At 39.1% G+C, this 21,605-nt stretch overlaps 1 protein-coding gene across 1 annotated transcript in view; it reads left to right on the forward strand.

The window, feature by feature from the left end:
- The first annotated feature begins 8,647 nt into the window (after window positions 1–8,647).
- The window catches only part of LOC122997565 (1-phosphatidylinositol 4,5-bisphosphate phosphodiesterase beta-1), a 29,097-nt gene continuing 16,139 nt past the window's right edge, over window positions 8,648–21,605 (forward strand). Inside the window, exons 1-13 of the mRNA XM_044373786.1 lie at window positions 8,648–8,969; window positions 11,747–11,824; window positions 12,403–12,471; window positions 14,263–14,403; window positions 14,498–14,577; window positions 15,792–15,845; window positions 16,533–16,608; window positions 17,149–17,249; window positions 18,089–18,252; window positions 19,444–19,590; window positions 20,786–20,943; window positions 21,073–21,155; window positions 21,481–21,565. Coding sequence (XP_044229721.1) covers window positions 8,871–8,969; window positions 11,747–11,824; window positions 12,403–12,471; window positions 14,263–14,403; window positions 14,498–14,577; window positions 15,792–15,845; window positions 16,533–16,608; window positions 17,149–17,249; window positions 18,089–18,252; window positions 19,444–19,590; window positions 20,786–20,943; window positions 21,073–21,155; window positions 21,481–21,565 — 1,335 coding nt within the window. The 5' untranslated portion in view covers window positions 8,648–8,870. The remainder of the gene's footprint in view (window positions 8,970–11,746; window positions 11,825–12,402; window positions 12,472–14,262; window positions 14,404–14,497; window positions 14,578–15,791; window positions 15,846–16,532; window positions 16,609–17,148; window positions 17,250–18,088; window positions 18,253–19,443; window positions 19,591–20,785; window positions 20,944–21,072; window positions 21,156–21,480; window positions 21,566–21,605) is intronic.

Consider the following 21,605-nt stretch of genomic DNA (forward strand, 5'->3'; position numbering starts at 1 on the left):
ACTGCCAGGCTTGCGCGAGTTGTTTTTGTGGCCTCGTGTGGGATGTCTGATCATTATCTCTTCACTGAATAATTTAAAGAGTCTCATTCTAAAATGAGATATCCATCACTGGGAACAAATTGATACCTACGCTCATTAAATGACTGTTTACAGAAGTTCTGGTGCTTTTTTTTTTCTTCAGAGGATAGAAACTTAAGTCCATATTTGATAACTGAAATTGGAAGTGTATAATTTGGAGGTACTAGGCGATGCCCCACAGGCTTTTCATGAAGTGTTTGTGGAAAAAAAAAACTTTTTAATTAGTAGTGCCTCAGACATAAAAGCTTAAAACAAATCAAACCTCTCTGTTCTTTCCAAGCTCCCAGTCGTGATCCTGTACTTTATCAAGCTACACGTGATCATCGGTGACAAACATCAGTTTTTATTTGTATACTTTTGATTCACTGTCAGTAAACTATAAAGAACTGATGTATAAATTGAAGCTGAAAAACATCTCTCATGTACTCAATCTTGCGTATGAGAGCACAGTATGGTCAGTATAGTCCAGCCCTCGTTACTGTAGAACTTTAGGAGGTGTTTGCATGGACTTGCACCACCTTACCTATCAGAGCTAATTACTCCATATACACCAGCACGCCCTCTGCGCTCTCTCGATGCTGGTCTCCCGGTCGTTCCTTCATTTAACGTATCTCTGGAACGGCCTTCCATTACATGTTAAAGAAGCCCGTTCAGTAGAAATCCTTAAATCGAGACTGAAAACCTTTATTCACTACATTACATCCGGGCCAATCACCTTTTAACATCTATTTAACATTGATGTTTTTAATGTGGTTGATTCATTTTTTTATTATTGTACATTGATTACTGTATGTTGTCCTTCATAACTGTTAGGTGCATTCACTACAACTTGTCAGGCCCATCTCCCTTTAACATCTGTTTAACATTGATGTTTTTAATGTGGTTGTTCCACTTTTAATTGTTATTATTGTTAATTGATTGCTGTATGTTGTTCTTTTTAACTGTAAAGTGTGTTGGATTCTGCACTTTAAATAAAATTCAATTGAAAATTGAATCGAATAAAATGTTTCAAACTTGGGTTTTAGCTCTTCTGGCCACTTTGTGAAGCCATCAGTCATCCTTAAGAAATTCTTCCGTGTTATGAAATCATAGTAGGCATCATAGTCATTTGAAATCCTGTTCGCATAATCATCTTCTTTGCTCCTGTTGAAATAGAAGCAATGTTCTCATCTCAGCAAATAACTTCCACTCGCCTCTTGGAGTTTAAATAGATTAAATGTAAAATTCATAGATTTTTATCTGCTGGTCCATTATGTGTAAGTCACAGCTCAGACCAGGATTACAGACACACTACAGCACATCATGTCATACTATTAAATCTACTGAAATGTTAAACTTATGTATATTAGATAAATACTGAATATTGGATTTAGTCATACAGTATATTCCATCAGCAGTATTAAGATGTGTGAAAAGTTGCAGCAAGATATTTTCTCAGCACATTTAACATATTAAATACCAAATACAGCGATTTACAGTAGACAACAACTAAATCTTAGTTTTTAACGCTTTTGATTCAGAGTTTTTGTTGAATCTGAGGATAGGCAGTAATGTTCAAGTGAGAGATACACAATATCTCCAATTACGTGTAAATAAACCTTAAATTTATGTGTTCAGAATTATGGTTTGAACCTTAGTTTGGAGACTGTTTCACCTTGACAGGAAGACAATTCTTTTACGAGTGAGACAAAGAGTCACTGTTTGCTTGCTTGTCCTGATAATGTTCATAATTAAAGGCATTGAGTATCTGTGCAAAATATCAACCATGGGCCTCTTCCATCTAAGGATTTTGGTGTCAGTCAATATGGTCCAACATGGTTTATTGACTAGTGCAATGCTGCAGGCAAATTGCATGTGTTCTTTGTCACAACAGAGTGGAAACTGTTATTTTGGCCAAAACTCTGCATGTTCAAAACATTTCTGTGTTGGTATTCTGTAACAAAATTGTGCTGCCATGTTTGACAAGACACACTTGAAAAAAAAAAAAAAAAGATTTAGATCTCAAGAGACCATCCCTTCTTTTGAGAAAATGAGGCTAGCTTTTCAAAGCTGCAAGAACAAGAGTGTAACAGTGATACAGATGATTTAGTGATGGAGGCGAGAGCAGCTGAGTGTGTCTTCACACTTCACAGACCAGCTCTCCACAAAACCACAGACAGGCTGAATCACACTAACAAGGACAAACTTTGGATCTGTATACTCGTGTCAGCACGGCCCTCTGGCTACAGTTCACTGTTTCAGTCAGTCCTGTATCAAGTGTGAGAATCCTGTCTCTCGTCCAGAGCTAAAGAAAGCATAGCTCTGCTCGACAGCGTCTTCGTCATCCGGTTTATCTCGCCGAGCATAAAACAAGAAGACGAGTGTGAAACGGTGGGCACGGATGCTCGAACCAGCCGATCAGGAAGTCTGCACTTTCACAGCGCTACCTCTGTCTTAGATGTTTCCCACTTCCAACTCTCTGTCTGGCTTTTTAAAAGGAGCCAGAAATCTCCCACACTGTCTTTCACTTGTACTCACCTATTTTTGTACGTTTATTTGGAAGACTGTGATAGATTAATCTGGTGATTTTCCCAATTCATTGATAATTAGTCCTTTGGTCTATAAAATGTCAGAAAAGGGTGAAAAATGTTGATGACCGTTTCCCAAAATGTTGTTTTTGTCCCGTCCAACAGTCAACAACCCAAAGATATTAGTTTACTATAATGAAGGACTAAATTAACCAGAAAATATTCACATTTGAGAAACTGGCACAAGAAAATTTGGGTATTTTTTCTTAAGAAAATGACTCAAAAAGTATTCATCGATTATCAAAACAGTTGTTGATTGATTTTCAGTCGATCAACTAATAGTTGCAGCTCTAGAAGACTTTCATCAAGGCTCCTGGTCTTGATCTTACCTAATGAAGGTCTTCTGACAAAAACGTTGCAAATAATAGAACAAGTGGCCAACAATGTGCAGGATTTCCGGTTCCTTCCACGTTTGTTTTTTTGTTTTTTTACCCCAAAACAACATATGCTTATGCTCAAGTTGGAAAGTCGTCATCGGAGTTATGCCTCTTGTCTGTCGGGATTAAAAAGAGGAAGTATTGTGATGTAATTATAGAGCAACAAAGTCAGCGGAGGGAGGAGGTCGTGATGGATGGATGGGTCAATAACATCTCTGACTTTCAGATGGGCGACTGCTTTTCATTTCCTGTTTCTTACTGACAGTCAACATTTGTGTCTTTGAACCATGACCGCTGTTGTTCTTCAACCCTAACCAAGATGTACCGAACCCTAAACCTTAACCACACCATCAACAACTCAGAAAACAATTGTGTGTTTGAAACAGGGATTTGTAGTGGGTTTTGGAAGGTACAGACGAACAATGTCGCCCTGTTGATAGTGACGTCAGATCAGAAAATGTGTCACTTATGAGTGTGTGGACGATGTATTTTGTCATTTCATTTGGAGGACTTGTTGGTATGTCTCTTTGATGTTGTGGTCATTGACAATCCTGATCCTGAAAGTCTGTCTCTGGCCTCTTCTTCCTGATCCTGTCTTACAGCAGATCACCAAAGTCATTAGGATTCATCGTCTGGGGACCATGAATGTCTGTACAACATTATATGGCGATCTATCCAGTATTGATTTCAGTCTGGACTAAATGTGATGGAACAAACGCCATCTCTTGACTTCTTTCTTACCCTTCTGGATGTGAATATTTATGCAGATTGTTCTGGGTTAATGCAGCTTGGAGTCATACACCTGCACCTCGATATGATGGAGCTGAATAAAATTCAGTTTGTGGTGCTCACACCACTGAACAAAAACTCAGAATGCATCATGTATTTTTCAAGAGACTGTGTCCCCTTTACTCTGAAAGACCCACAGTAAACCCCGTGGACAGGTTTGTAAGTATTAGTTCTTCAACATCAAGTAGCGAACAGACCCTTTAAAACCTTTCCCAGAGATTTCCGGAAATTCAGAGGGCTTTTTTTTTTTTTTTTTTTGAGGAGAAAGCTGCAATTACAAGAAGGCTTTGGAAAGCCTCTTATCAGAGCTGTGAGAGAAAGGATGCTGCTGCCACAACATCCGGGTGCACTTGACACGTCTGAGGCTACAACAAGTAAACATGTAGGCACTTTCCAGTTGCTACGCAGCTCTGTGGGATCGCTGCTTTTAAATACCGGCAGCTCCGGGGTGTGACTGAACGCGTCGTAGGCACAGAGACTCTCTGAGCTGCCAGAGGTTCTGAGCCAAACTTCACTTCAAACTTGACTGGTTATGAAACCCACTGAATCAGAGTCCTTATAGTCCTTACAGCAGTCCTACACACATCAACACACACATACAAACCCATATGGGTACTATAGCCACACACACACACACACACACGCACACTTACGTCTTTTTCTGGTCCTGAAATAGCTCTCAGCCTCCCACTCTCCCTTATATAAGCTCCCAACACGGAGATCTGCTGGTGAAGATTGGGGTGTGTGCAAGTGTGTGTGTGTGTGTGTGTGTGTGTTAGTGCATGTGCTTGTTTGTGTGTGTGTGCACGTGTGTGCCTCTGTCTGTGTGAGTGCCAGTGTGTGGGCAGTAGGAGTGTCTTGAGTCGTGTGTGTGTGCATGTGTGGAAACATTTGCGTGTGTGTTTCCGTCAGAAGGTTTCTGTTAGTAATACAGTGTGCGACCAGTTAGAAAACTGTTTTTTAGGACGAAAAAAAAACCTGCTGAACAGTCTGGGTCTTAATTTTGTAGTTTTGCCAATCATATGTTACGATGATTGGCAAAATCTGCTGTGATACCTCTGATATTTGGTGACATCACTAGAATGGAGTCTATCAGGGTGAACAACACATTCAGTCAGATGATGATACAGGTTGTAAACACACCTTGTTTTTTAGACGGTTAGCAAATGCAAATGTTTGGAAATAAAAATTAAAGGAAATACACTCACATATGGATTATAATTGTCAGTTACATTGAAACACAACTACAGCAAGTGCCGCTGTCCAAACTCTGTAACATCTAATTGCAATGTCACTTTTTTTAATAAATGATATTGGGCTTGTTATTTTCAGCTTTTGTGTTTCATATACAAAAAAAAGAAAAAACTATAGAAAAATCCAGCAATCTGTAGTTTAACTGTGTATTGTTTCTATTACTTCCATAGAGAGACTCACCTTCCAGAAACATATTCTGAGCCATATTTGCTGCAGGACATCCTTGTTTACCGTTAGCGATTGTGAAAAGCTGTCATCTTGCAGCAAGAAACACACCAAATTTTGTGTACACATCCGAAAAGAAGTTCTAAGCAATCTGCTCCTTTATAACAAATGTTTTATGTTAAATTTACAAATGATAAGGCTTAATTACATAATTAAACTGAGGATTAATTTACTGTACAAACGTCTGACGGTCTGAACCCTCATGGTGCTTGTCCTTATAGACAAAATTCACACTTTGCCCGCAAAATATTCAGTCTTAATTTACTGATATAGAGAATAAAACCAGATAATGTCTGGCAGGCAGTACTTAACTACCAACGGTATTGTATGTTTACACTGTTCATCAGACTTTCTGTATGCAAATTCAGCAGGAAGATCCTGAACTGACTCCATCCGAGACAAAACCTCCCACCCCTGCTGCGGGAGCTCCTCGATGCCTCCATCTCATCTCACCGAGGTGCAACACACGGCACCTTAACTGCTCTTTTGTGCTGACAGCCGTAAAATTGCTCAGCGCTTCCCCAGTGTTTACCGAAGCAAAGAGCTTATCCTGGAGTGTTGTCCGGACTAAACCGCATTTACACCTTTTTTTTTCCCCTGAAAATTCAAAATCTCCTTTTAATAATTGTCCATAATTATGATCCGGTGATGACAGATAACATTGATCATGAACATTGTCTTTTTGATGTATCCGTCTTCTGGTTTTGTGCCAAGTTTGTGTAAAAACAATATGTTAATTTTGGATATTTGCTGATAAATTTGGCTCTATCTGACCAACAGTATCATGGCAACATTAGTCTCTGCACGTGTCTGTTCATGCAGTGAAGTGTGAGTGTGTAGGAGGCTGCAGGATGGTAAAGTGGGCCTTGAAAGAGTGTATATCAAAAATCTAATGTACTATATCTGTTCGTAAGGTTAAAAGGTCACGCTGTGGCACTAGGAGAATGCCTGTATCTTCTTGTGTCTGGATGTGTACGAATCAGTGTTTTCCACGTGTGTTAGTGTTGTCTTTTCGTGTCTTTATGCTCAAACACTAATGACACTTGAAAGGATGAAAAAGAAGAGAACTACATTTCATTGTTGTTGTTCCAGTATGCATCATTGTTTTTCTCTATAATAGCCTTTTTTTCTCTATAATAGTCTCTTTTTTAATTTAAAGTTAATCAACAACAGTTTTGGTAATCTGATAACCATTTAGATAGACAGGATAATGATTTTCTGGTTCCAGCTATTCAAATATGTGGATGTGCATGTTTAATCTGTTTTATGTTGCTGTAAATTGATTGTAAATTGATATCTCTGGGTTTGAGAAAATTGTGGAGATGTGATGTGAATTTTAGGAATTTTATTGACATAATGATCAATCATTAAATGAAAAATGATGTCAGATTAGAGCAGCAGTTCACTCACATTACATTATTTCTCCTTTACCTCCAGTCATAACGATGCAGAGTTTGGTTTTATTTGTGGTTTTGGATCTGTCTCTGAGATTTCCTTCTTATCTTGGAGAATATGGAAGCCCATTTTCAACAGGAAAACAAGATTAAATGTTATAAAAAGCAAAAACAATACTAATGCTAAATCAAGATTATGAGCGAGCAAGTTTGTAGGTTACTATCTCATCATTTTGACTGCTTATTGTGATTTTCAAAGTATACATTTTATTTTTCCATCATTTTGACTGAATATTTTAAGTCTTATCATTTCTTTACAACCTAGTTTCACTTTGTCTGGCTTCAATCAGAAACAGTGTCTTTGTTAGTCGGTTCATTGATAAACCTCCTTGTGAAAAGCTTTCATCAGATCTGATTTTCTACCAAAGAAACACTTCAACTGGAAATAGTAAATAATCATTTGTTGCATCTCCACAATCAGAGAGAAATGTGTCATCTTGAAACCTTTTTCCACAGACATCTCTGTGAAATCGATAACGATACAATTTAATGAGCATTTTATTTGTATTTATGTCGTGTGCTGCTCTGCAAACACTTAACGACATGTTTTACTGAGAGTGTTTTACACAGTAGGACTCGGTTTGAATCCACAGCAGGGGCAGATATTACATACATTACCTGTAATGTAATCCTTAAATGTCTTTATTTGCCTCTTGTTCCTCTGAATTATTACACACCATGTTCTCTTATTTACAACAAAACTGCCAGTTTCTTTTTTTTCATTTAGGGACACGTTGTCATTTCTTTCTGCCTGTTTGTCTTTCACCGTTTCATTTTTTTTACAACATCATTCCAATATTCAGTTATTAAATCTCCACTGTCTCGCCCACTCTCTTCCTTCCTCTGTTATAATTAGTAGCGTTAGTAAACATAAAAATCTAATGCCAAAATATGTATTTTTAAATACACTATATGGCCAAAAATATGTGGACACCCTTGTAACATGCTTTTTTTGTACTTTTGTAGTTAATGTTAACGTTAATTGTAATGTCACAGCGTAAAATGATATTTTATAACTTTGAGTAAATAGTTTGGGGAAAGTCATTTCCTGTTTAACTCTGTTTACAGAGCCAGGTGGAGAAATGGTTTTCCCAGTTTGGTGTAGAGGAACTGAACTGACCTTAACCCCATCCGTCCTTTATGATAACTTCATACCAACTGAGAGCCAGACCAACATCAATCTCCGACCCCGCTAATGCTGACCAGAAGCAGCCAGGTTCCAACATCTTGTGGAAAGCCTGTCTAGAAGATTGAAGGCTGTTATAGCAGCAGATTGATGCCAGTTTTGCAAATGGAATGACATATTAAACAATCACACATGTGTGTCCGCATACTTTTGGCCATTTAGTGTTCAAAATTGGCCTCATTTGACCGTAATCCTAGTTTGGTTTGATTCACCATGCACTAAATCACCCACTCCCTTTCCCTTTCCCTCTCACTACACCTTCTCTTTCTCTTCTTCTCTTTTGATTTCTCTCCATCTCTCCCACTCTCGTCTTTCTTTCTCTCTACCTCTCTCTCTCTCTCTCCGTCGCTCCTGTTCTCCCTCTCTTATCCCTCCCCCATCTGTGGGAAGCTGCCATTGTGCGCATGTCACCGATGAGTCAATTTGTGGAGGCAGTGCACGCACGCACACACACACATGGACACACACATATATATACACACACACACACACACATGTATCCTGTCTCCCACAAAGGCATCTGTTTCAGTCTGTCTCTCTGTGAGATGCAGCACCAACAGAGGAGAGAGGGGGAGACAAGGAGAGGGAGGGAGGAAGAAGAGAAGAGGGAGGGATAAGAAAAAGAGAGGAGAGAGGAAGGAGACAGAGCAGATAGTAAGAGGAGAGAGAAGAAGAGGGACTGAAATTTTAAAAAAAAGGAACATAAAGGGAAGAGAAGACAAAACAAGTGCAGACAAAATAGAGAAAAATCTGAGGTGGAGAGGATGCTGCTGCAGCCGAGCATCTCTGCCTGACTTCTGAGGAGTTTGGGCTCGGACATGACAGAGATGCAGACTCTCAGTGTCTGAGCCTGAGCATCTGTAGTTTGTGGTGTGTGTGTGTGAGAGAGCGTGTGTGTGAGAGCGTGTGTGTGTGTGTGTGTGTTAATGTGTGTGAAGCCATGGCGAGTGCTCAGCCGGGGGTCCATGCATTGAAACTCCAGCCTCCCTCCGTCTCTCACACGCTGAGGAACGGAAGCAACTTCACTAAATGGGACGAGGTAAGAAGCACTCAATACAATCCTGTATTATTTTTATGCTTTTTTTCATTTCATTCAATTTTTTGGTTTATTTTTTTTGTTTTTGCACTATATACATCTGTTTTGGCAATGTAGGAAAATGATCATTATCAGTTGGATCAAATCTGTTTGAATAGAATTGGAGGGAGAGAAAAGGAGGAGGTAGAGGAGGATGTGTGCCATGTTGTCAGATGTGTTTACTATTCATTTGTTGATTGAGCTTTGGCAGTAAGTACCTGTGGATTAGACGCCAGCGAGACAGAGAGAAGTGTGTGTGTGTGTGTGTGTGTGAGAGAGAGAGAGAGAGAGAGAGAGAGAGAAATACAATTATAATGTATTGCCACCTGTTGGCATGAAATCTATTTATATGCCTTTACTGCGCTGTGTGTGCATTTAAATGTGTATAAAAGACAGTCAGAAAGACACAGTCAAACACATAATTGTAGGTATTTGTGGAGTTGTGTCTGCGTGTGTGTGTTTGAGTGTGTGTGTGTGTGTGTGTGTGTGTGTGTGTGCATGCGCAGGGTGTGTGTGTATGTGTGTGTGTGTGTGTGTGTGTGTGTGTGTGTTGGTATGCTGAAGTACGGAGCCCTGACAATGAGAAACGTGCTGTCCGGTTGCTATGGTAACTGGCATGGTTACCACCACCTAAACAGATCTGATCTGTGTGTGAGAAAGAATGGATGTTTGTTTGGTCGTGTGTATGTATATGTGTGTATATGTGTGTGTGTGTGTATGAATCAATCTATTGATCCATATGATATCATGAATCATACTTACGGATGAACCAATCCATGGTAACGTTGGATCTATACACCATGACTGAAGCTTGTGTGTGTGTGTGTGTTTTTTTTGATATTCGAATTTCTTCAACATGTAGAGCAGAGCTTTATGAAAAATAGAATTCGTTGCTATGCCAACGAGTGACAGAGCTTTAGTTAACCATCTTCCAAGCTTTTTCTTCTAGTTTTTATTCTTCTGAATGTAGTCTGCCTTACTATGAGAGGAGCAGATCAGGCAGCAGAATACATGACCTTTCCAAATATGCAACGAAATATACCAAACTTTATGCGCACTGACATCTAAACAAATAATTTAGCAGACTGGGTCCACCAAGATGTTGTTGGGATAAAATGGCAGCTGTAGTCCTGGAACTGGTCATGGGAGTGTCAATATAAGGAAAATGTGGACATTTCTACTATTTGTTATCTTAAATAATCCCAAAATAAATTTACATTTTCCTCTCTACACAGCACGGTAACAGCATTTTACATGGAATGAGATGCTCCTCGCTAAAGATAAAAGCTGTAATATCTTTAATGATACGGTTGCCTCCAGAAATATGGCGGCACTGGCTGTTTGTTCCAACAGTTTCAAAAAACTTACTGCATGTTTTTGTTCAGTGTGAAGAAGAGTCTTATCACACAGTGAAAACATGCATTTAACCCCAGCTCATTAGACCCCAGCTCACATCCCTTCTCCCTTTAACAGTCAACATTGTTTTCTGTTAATTAAACAGTCTCGCCATTCCTTTAACCGATTGTGTTAGGTGCATAACTATACCATAACTCTCTACCATAACAATCTTTTCGCTAACCTTAATTATAGTTTAATTTCCCAAAACCTTACCTTGGAGGATCTGAAAATGCTAATTTGGGTAATTTGAAGTGCATTGAAAAATGAACTATGTTCTCATTTAAGTATGAATTCTTGATGCTTTTTTATCATTATCGTATCTATCCATAAACAAAAAACTGGTTGGCGACGCCATCATTAATATATCACTAAAATGTTGAATGGGTTTGTCAGGTCACAACTAACCTCATCACTTCAGTAAATAGATTCAGCTTACCTGATTCCTTTATATGCTCTACTCTGAACAGATTACAGATTTCATATTTTGAGCACAGATCAGCTGTGGGGTACCTCAGGGCTCCTTCCTGGATCCTGTTTTATTTTAAATGTTTTGTCACAAGCCTAAAATACATTAAATACTATGTTTATTTTGAATGGACTACTGCCTCTGTACAGTGGCTAAATCTTATATTTGACCTCTCACATGAAACCTTGTTAACTAATAACTTTCAATCTTCGACTCTAGACATATCATTTGAGACCAGTGGAGATCATTTGATTCTGGCCCAAAAAATATTGTATAACATAATTTATATAATCGTATGATGAAGTCCACGGACTTTGCACAAAAATCTATATAATTCCATTTTGGCATTTTTGAGGGAACTATATAAACTCACCAGCCACTTTATTAGGATCTAATGCAATCCAACACAACAACTCTGCCATAAATTCTACTTTTATGAAGCTTTTTCAGTTCCTGTTGACATCATCAGAAAGGTGATAATTCTACTCGATGTTTATTGTTGAGGTCGTAGTGGGTGGTGGTGGTGGTATACTGGGATACATTATATTGAAAGGTGTTCCTAATATTTTGCTTCCCTCATGTATGTTAATGGAGTGGTGAATGCATTTACACACTCAGAATTTGACACCCAAATAAAATAGTGGACAATAAATATAATGCACTACATAGTAAATAGGGAGTGATTTCGAATACAATGTGTCCAAAGATCACTCCCTTGTCCACTGCATTGTGAGATGGGATTTGTTACATAAAGTAGTATTTTCTATGGACGTTACATTTTTTAATGTATTCTATAGTGCAGAAATGATTTGCTGTTTGAAAACTGTTTGCTTTTATTGTGATTTATAATGTTTTTTTGTTTGTTCTTCCTATCAAGGATCTGTCTACTGTGACTCCAGTGACTCTGCATGTGGATCCACATGGATTTTACCTCTACTGGACAGACCAAAACAAGGTTGAGCACACATACATACTGTATACAGACAAATACTCATACGCATGCATACATACACATCATACTCATAGGCCTATATTATTAACTAGCATCAGTGTTCAGATCGAGTCATCAAAATTTGGGATTTGAGTCAGTCTGAGTCAAAGTTAACATTTGAAATATACCATGACTGTTTGTCTCTGTCAACAGTTTAACCACTGCTCGAATACATATTAAGGGAAAACTTGCAAAAAAAAATCAAACAGCTTGTTATCATACTGGCAAACAAGTATATAGTATGTACATAAATCATTAACTGGATATGAGTGCTGTACAGTGAATGTGAATGTAAAAACACACATAAATAAAAACTGCATATGTACAGTCATAAGACTTTGAATAGGAATTGCAGAGAGCCAGCATATACACAGCATGTGATCATTTATTGTCAACACACACACACACACACATGCACACTTTCTCTCCGGGTGGGTTTAAATCCTTAGCAGGAAACAGGATGGTGCACATACCTCCTAGCTGACTGACTGTGTGTGCTTGTTTTGTGTGTGTGTGTGTGTGTGTGTGTGTGTTTCCTTCAGGAGACAGAGTTGTTGGACTTGACCCACATAAAAGATGTCAGAACGGGAAGAAGCACCAAAACACCAAAGGTACCATCACCTCTCTGCCTCCGTTCACCTCCTCTTCACCTCTTAGTGAAAGGTTTACACCATCTCCTGCCTGCGTTACCTCTCCCCTTAGAGACCTCTTTCTACTCACTAACTGCTTCTCTGTAACCTCTTAGTGACCTCTCACTCAATACCAGCTCCTCTTACGCAGCGAAGCAACTGATGTTTTACTTATTCAATTATAATCACATTTTTCTTATCCTTTCACAGTGTTTGTCTGCTGTTGTGTTAACGTTTTATTTATTTTACTGCTGCTGTTTTAAGGCAGATGCATCACAAATCTTAAATAATCTCCACCCTCTGCTCCTCCACTACCTCTGCATATATTTTGTTGCCAAGAAACAGGCGTACATGTCGTCACATTGGCCGCTGTGTTGGAGGAAAAGCTCCTAGAAGCTCGATGACTCCTCCCCAGGAAGTCTTTTTCAGATTTGGCAGAGGAAGGAATTAAAATGGCTGTGACCACACACCAGATTATTAAAATTAAATCAACAAATCTTAAAGGATAAGGTAAAGGAGGAAACAGCAATGGAGTATGATATGTACATTAAGAGAGGCCTGTTTTAATTCCATTATAAAATAAAAGCCAAGAGTGAAAAGTCAAATTTGTTAGAATTAAGTCCACTAATAAAAGACTAAGACTAAGTTAACATTACATCAACAGTTGTACATTTAATTGCTATTTCATGATCAAAATGTATTTGGGGAATTCACTACGAGACCAAAAACATGCAGATTAGGTTAACTGATGAATCTAAATTACCCGTAGGTGAATGTGAGTGTAAATGGTTGTTTGTCTCTTTACTGTATTTGAGACCTGTGATTGACTGTTGACCTGTCTGGGGTGTAAACTGCCTCTCGCCCAATGTCAGCTGAGATTGGCTCCAGCTCCCCCGCGACCCTCTAGAGGATAAGTGGTATAGAAAATGGATGGATGGATGGATGGATGGATGGACTACATGTTACCATATTTTGAGCTGTAGTTCCCAAATGGGCCAAACAGCCGTATTTCGAAAGCCAGAATGCTGCAGATATTCGTTTGTCAAGGTTTTGACAAAATCACATGAAAAGTGTCTGAGATTTTACACATTCATGAGTAAATAAACGCAGTGCATTGCATAATGATATATTGTGGCGCATGATGGATAGTCCAGGGTAAATCGTCTGTGTGCTCCAAATCCCAAGACATCGCCAGTTTTTGCACCGGATCAGCAGAGTTTCCACATGAAATAGCACACGCCACTTGTGCCAACTTACGGACGGCTGATTCAGCCAAGAAACAACATGCCATGTTTACTCTCAGCATGATAAACAACATGGTTATCATGGCTTGTCATGACTGAGTTCAAGTGGGAAAAAAAAACTGTTGTACTGTCTTTGCCAACTCTCGCAAGCTGTCCAAAGATGAAGTTAAAGTTTAGCCTGCCTGAGTGAGGTTACATTCAACCTAACAAACAGCAGTTTAAACTTTTTTTTTATGTTGTACCACCTAATATTTACCTGATCATCCTCAAAGAGAAGCATTACCACAGTTTCAACCACACTACCTGCAGCCATCCTTGCCACCACATAACATGCAGCAAATACATTTCACATTGGATATAAACTTTAACTGTCTGTGAGATATATCATGCTCTCACCTTAAGAGCAGATGTTTATTTGTGATAAACGAGAAGCAAACAAACTGTCCCAAACAGTCTCAACCTCCCTCTGTCACCTCCGTGTGCCTCCGGCATGCCTCCGTTTAAGCCGACATTCTCTATCGTCCAATAGGAGGCCAAGCTGCGGGAGCTGCTGGATGTTGGAAACCTGGTTGGCCGGCTCGAGAACCGCATGGTTACCGTGGTTACGGCTTCAGACCATGTAAACGTCAACCAGCTCAACTTCATAGCTACGCAGGAGGAAGAAGCAAAGGTACAGTGATGATGTCAGGGACTGGTGAGGAGGAGGAAGAGGATGATGATGATGATGATGATGATGATGATGATGGAGTGTGTGATTTCGATAGGTGTGGTGTGAGGAACTGTTTTGTCTGTCTTCCAACCTGCTGAGCTACAATCTCAACAGAGACCAAAGTCTGCTGAAAGCGTGAGTGAAGACACACACACACACACACACACACACACACACACACACACACACACACACACACAAGACATGAATACACACACTTTAAGCACACTTTCAGTCTATTTAAAGTATAAGTCTGGTGATATTCTTTACTTTTCTTATTGTCATCACATTCCAAGAAAAGACCAAAACCTACAGTGACTTGATCTACTAACGATCGTCTGTGTAGCCAGAGAGTCTGATATATCTTATCCCTCTGTGCCACAGACCTCTGCTGTTGTCCAAAACCTATTAAAAACACATCAGTGAGTCACACCGCTGCACCGGGTGACATGTTCCTTCATTGCTATGAGCACATACTGCAGTTTATTTTGAGTGAAACCCACATACACCGTCCGGCTGCAGTAAACACTCACTAGAGCATCAAATGTGAGTTAATCTGCTGTTGAGAATAATCCGCAAAAAAATGTTCTATTCACTCATGTTTGAGTAACATTTGCTAAAAACTGCAGTGCCCAGCTGTTTTATGGAAGTCATTTGTTTGTTTTTTTTACTGGAACTATACATTTGTGACCCATTTTGATAGATTTACATCTGAAATATGCTCTGACTAATGCATAGTTAGTTATCCTTTAAAGTTATTATAGAAATCTACTGTTAGTCTCAATGGGATATAAAGTTGAAGATGAAGTTATTTCAATTTTCACGTAAGTTTGGTTCAAGATTGATGCTGCTATGGTGACATCTACTATAAGTCTACTAATTTATGTCTGTAAAATGACAAGCAAGTTATATTTAGCTCCTCAAAGCTGGTTTCAAGGCTGAAAGCATAAAATCATACAAAATTCCCAAACTCTTATATAAAGGGTGCTAAAAGAGTGCAGGTTGCTATGGTGAAAACTGAATTTTGAATGAGGCTGCACCAAATTTTCTCAACATTAATGGCACCAGTGATACTGCTCCATGTAGTTCTTCTCAGAATAACTCTGATCTTTAGGATAAATGCAACAAGGAGACCAAACAGAGGGCTTGAATATAGATTTTTTTTACTCAAGACCTCCAACAAATGTTGCTGTCTGTCTCAACTGTAAGTGGGAAGACTGAAGGAGAATAATTGAAGTCTACGATTACAATAATTAGTCTCATATTGTCACACCCATGAGGTCTGTGGACCTCGGGAGCCTTTGACCCGGAGGGCGGGAAAAAAAACTGTTGTTCTCTTTTTGTTTCAGGTACGTCAGGTTAACCCTCCAGCTGAACACAGAGGGGAGAATTCCTGTCAAGAAGTGAGTTCCTGATGATTATTATTACCCTTCTAATCTTTCAGTAAATGGCTCTAATTGAATGTTAAGTTTGAGGCACGTGTTAGAGAAAGTGAAGAAATAGCTTGAAGAAATCTGCAGAGACATGAACAAACTTAAACTTTGCTCTTTTCTGTCCCTTGCTTCCAAAAATAAACTTAATTCCATGTGCACTTGGGAAAGCAAAAACAGGGACAGGATTCAGGAAGGTGCTTAATTCAGCACTGACCTGGTAATCAACTACTGCTGGCGCATGAGATGGATAATACAGTTATGAAGGAAAGCGGTATTTTAGTAGCAAACCAAGAGCTGAATTAAGGTCAGATGATATATCCTGGAAGTCGACGGTGGATTAGACGTTTTAAGGATGCAGAGATGGTTTCAACATTCGAGGGGATGTTGAGAAACACACTGCAAATTATTGGGTGAAATTTTGCTAGACCAAGAGTTTTTTTGGGGGGGGATTGTGTTTTGTAAAGTTAGAGCAGGATATTTGGAGTAGTTACAGGAGTAAATTTAGGGGTATCATAAATAGAGGAAAGGGGGGGGGGGGGGGGGGGGGGGGGAGTCAGGAGGAGATATTTTAAGAAGTAAAAAATGTAGGTTTTGGATTGGTGGCGTGCTGTTGTTAAGGATGAGCTGATAACGATGTGATGTCACTGTTCATTGCAGCATCGTTCGGCTGTTTTCATCAGACAGGAAGAAAGTAGAGAATGCCTTGGAGAACTGCAGACTGCCTTACGGACGGGTACACACTTCACATATGTTTCCTTTTGTTATTAGCGGCAGAAAATAGAGTTTCATGGCGAGGATACAGACCTTTTGCTCGATACAGTGTAGAGAAAACTGTGTAAAGCTTTTGCCTTCACTTCGTATAACTACATATATACGACACACATGCACAGACAGACACATCCTTTTAAGCTTTATCCTTCCCCTTTTTCCTCCATTTTTCTATTTACAGTTGAGGTGTTCTTTCTGGTGCTTTTTTGTCCAGAATGACTCACAGTGCATGGTGAGGTGAAATGAGCTCAAATATCTGGGTCATCAAGTTTTTAAGCAACCAGTGGAAAAAAGCGAGAGTCAGATTCTCCGTGCACACTGAGTCTCTGAGCATAGAAAGATTCATTTTGATGGGTAAATAAATGAAAGATGAGGAGAAAATTGATGATTTTTTTAAGGTTTAGGAAGATGCTGGACGCACAAAGTCATGCACACTGCCAATTTCAGTTGTTATAAATGTAAAAAATGTCTTTGTGTTAAACTCTGCGTCTTGTATATTTGACAGGGCGACAGCGTCAAACTGGAGGACTTTACTCGTGAAGTTTACAGGAGTTTTTTGGACTGTCTGTGTCCTCGTCCGGAGCTCGGCAACATCTTTAAACTGCAGTAAGTATTCAGAAAAAATCGTTCACCTGAACTACACTCGAGATGTTTTAATTGGGAGGAAGACGCTTTACAAAATGAGCCTTTTTATGTCTTTTGTTATTTGCTTCAGGCTGCGTTCTTTGATACGGGAAGAACGATGAATAATGATTCATCTTCTGTCCCACTTATGAACAAAGAAGGAGCGAGATAACGACCGTATCGTTAACCTGCGAGTGTTAATCGCTTTAATTGATCAAGTTTAGTGCTGTATGTTCAAAGTCAGGCTGCAATTAATGATTCTTGTTATTTTTATTAATCTATCAATGATTTTATTCATATAACTAGTCGATAAAATGTCAGAAAATAATGACAAATATACATCACATGTTCCCAGAGTCTTCAAATCATGTTGTCTGAACATGACTTGAAGATGATGTGAGATAGAAAAAAGCTTCAATTCCTCACACAATCAGATGTTTCACTTAATACAATTTATCATTTGTCAACTAACTGACTCTTAAAATAGATTTTCATAACTGGGTAATGAAATAGATCCAATTATTTGTCAAAACAATGTTTTTTAGCTTTGGAACCAGTAAGTTAATTAACTTTTACTACTAACTACTTAACTTTTAAGATAGATGCAGGTTTAAATCACTCAAGGCACTTAAGTATGTTTGTACAAGTGTTTTTTTTGCCTTGAAGTGTTGGCTGCCACTCCTCAAATAAAAATATGCGCTGTGATACAACATATTTTGACACTCTTGAAGGCTTTAAATGTGGCAGATGTAAAATGTTTTGAGTAGCCGTAGATATACGATGCCCTCTAACCTCATCCCCGACCCCGCTGTGCACCGTAGAGGAGCGAATGACGGGTCGCTGTCAGTCGACCAGATGACAGACTTCATCAACAACAAGCAGAGAGACCCGAGGCTGAACGAAATCCTCTACCCGCCTCTTCGCCCCGCGCAGACACACAGTCTGATTGAGAGGTACCAACATGACCAGGAGCTGCTGAAACAAGGTAAAAAAAACTCACATAAGGACAGATGTTGCCCTTTTAGCCTCGGGGTCACGCTGAGATTTTAATATTCCTAAATAGCTGAAGACGCCATTAGCTAGTCAGCTGCGTTTGTTACCAACATGCACTTGTGCAAGAGTTGATATCAAAATAATCCACCCACACAGAGTTGAAACTGCTAAAACAGGCACTCAAGGTGCTCACATTTGTGGTGGATCCTGCCAAAAAGATGATTTGGCATCTACTTTGAATCCAGCATGATGTTGCATAATATTTTTTTTTTATTTTCCATCTGCAACATCATGTAATCCGTTAATGCAAGTAAGAGTTCTTCTGTCTCTACTACTTCTGAAAACTGACTAAAACTGACACTTTTTATATTTAGATCATTTACATGTCGGTCCTTGTATTGGTACAGTACTGGTGCTTGTCGACAATACAAATATATGTAGGAAAAAAACTTAAACATTGTGATATCTAATAGACTTTTTTTCAGGAATCAGTATCTTTAGATGTGGAAAATCCTGTTGTATATCTCCCCAACTGATCATTTGGCCAGAATCAATTGATTTAGTGCTCATTTAGACTTTTTCATTTGATTTTTTTGTATATCAAGATACACTATATTAAAAAAAAAATCTCTACAATGTGATTTCATTGTGAAACAAGCTGTAAATATTAATATTTTGCTCAACTTTTAGCTCAAAAGATTCCCATCAGACATGAGGAGACTTTTTCCTGTTAAAAAACATGTCCTTGGTCATTTGTTCAAACAGCTGAGGAGCAAAAGTGACTTAACCTGAACCGAGTGGTTTTATTTGCTGAAACTCAAGCATAGAGGCAGCAGACCAAAAAAGCACTTACACGGGTCGAAGGCAAAGTTGTTTAGATTATAGGACTTGTTGGGCATGACTGAACTGTTGTCAAGTTTAATAATATGTATTTTTCAGATCCAAAATATTACAAAACCAATAAGATGTTAAGAAAAAGGCTTAAAGGGACACTTGAGGATGTATAAAATGTTTACAGCAAGGAAACATGGCAGATCATCAATCAGGAAGATTAAACGCAAATCATATTTTCTTTAATGTTTTTCTAACATTTGGCAGATGTACTCATTCATATTGATAACTGTCCTCCTCCTCATAATTTTGTGTGTGTGTGTGTGTGTGTGTGTGTGTGTGTGTTGCGCAGGTGTCATCTCCCTCCAGGCGTTCGCTAGTTATCTATCCAGTGATGAGAACGGCGTCATCCCACCGGAAAAACTGGATCAGTCTGAAGATATGAGCTTTCCGCTGTCTCACTACTTCATCAACTCATCACATAACACATATCTGACAGGTACACACACACACACACACACACTACTACATGCTTACCTCTGAAGCACAGTCTGGACTGATGCTAATGTTCAGCTATTTATTCATGTGATACAAACCATCAAGAACACAGACCGTCATGCTCGGCTTTATTTTGACTCCAGCCTCATCTAAAATGTCTCAACGTGATCGTCCTCTGTAGATCATTGTATCACCTCCACTAAAAACCTGGTATGCATTTGTCACTATCTAACCTGAAAGGACCCTTGACTATGTTACTAGAACCAGTGATTGGCTAATCCTTTTAAAAAAAACACAGATATTTCTGACCTAAACTGACACAACAGCAGCTGGATCTGATCCTGAATGGACACAAAAGGACTCGGAGAAACAGACAATGTGGTAAAAACTCACCATTTTTGGCTCCAATACAAATTACAGACCAGAAAGGGACAACCTGAGAGCTGGTTTGGGTCATGTCTTGGATTTTTGGGGGGGGATCATAAGCCTATTGTACCTCCTCTGCTTCCATATTATGTCTGTAAATTCCCTGGTCGCCCAGTAGCAGAGAGGAAGATGTTTTACAGAAGATAAAAACTGACCATTGAATTTGTTGTCCATTATTTGTCCGAGGCATTAAAGCTTTTCCTCTCTGCTCAGAACAAATAAACTCATTAAAATACTGTGTTCTTCTATTTTCTTTATCCAACCAGCAGTAATCATTGTCCATGTAGTCTAGGAGAGATAACTTTGTATTTAACCCCTTAACATCCTCCCTTTTTATAGAATTTTTGCCTATTTGGCCAAATGGAAAAGCTTATAACAGAAGAACTGTAAGGCCATGATGCATGTATTAGGCTTCATTTAACAAGTGACACCTTCTAGTTTCTGGAAATGTGTTTGTTTAGCATGTGGCTAAAACACATGCTAAACAAACATCATGAGTCATATTTGAATAACAATAATCAAGACATGCTTTATACCAGGACTATGCAAAACACCATAAACCTTCTACATCTTGTCAACATGTGTAAAACTCCAGACCTCTAGGCCTAACTTTATGGGAGGTCGGGAGTTTTTAGTTTGTGGTGTCACTAGTGTCCCCGAACCTCTCCAATCATCTCCAATTGCCCAAATTGTGCCCTTACTCATTACTGCTGATGCTACCGCTTACAACTGGCTTAAGCGGGTCATTAAAGAGGTTAAATGTGTTTCAGCGGGCCAGCTGGCAGGGAGCTCCTCGGTGGAGATGTACAGACAGGTTCTCCTGGCCGGATGCCGTTGTGTGGAATTAGATGTGTGGAAAGGACGAACTAACGAGGAAGAACCTGTGATCACACACGGGTTCACCATGACATCAGAAATCCCCTTCAAGGTGAGTACACATCAGGTGCTTCAGCCAAAACAGCAAAGTTTCCCTCAAAGGAGCAAATTTTGAATGTCTCACGTTGTAGTTACAGTCGCTGTTACTATTGATGTGCTGATTTTATTTTTTATTTTCCAGGAAGTGATTGAAGCCATCTCAGAGTGCGCCTTCAAGACTTCACCTTTCCCCGTCATACTGTCTTTTGAAAATCACGTGGACTCGTGAGAATCTCTCTCTCTCTCATTTCTAATGTGTTTATCTATTTGTACAAAGAGGTTACAATGTAAGATGCTTAAACCAGGTTTATAATATAAAGATCTATTAGAGCTCGATCAACACTGACTAATTTTTGACACTAACATCTTTACAGTTGAAAAATAAAGATGTCAGCGCTCCCCGGTTGATAGATAAATTGCTCGAGCTTATCTCTGGCATTTCATTATTACAATTCCTTGGTACTTATCAGCTGGTGTATAAAATGATATAGAAATGAATTGGAAATGTGATTTATTAAAATATCTATTATGTCTGTGTTCTATCTTGTAGTTTGAAGCAGCAGGCTAAGATGGCTGAATATTGTCAATCTATCTTTGGAGAAGCTCTGTTGATCGACCCTCTGGACAAATATCCTGTAAGAACACACACACACACTCCCTCACACACACACACAC

Source organism: Thunnus albacares, chromosome 14, assembly GCF_914725855.1.
Source record: "Thunnus albacares chromosome 14, fThuAlb1.1, whole genome shotgun sequence".
Taxonomy (NCBI): Eukaryota; Metazoa; Chordata; class Actinopteri; order Scombriformes; family Scombridae; genus Thunnus; species Thunnus albacares.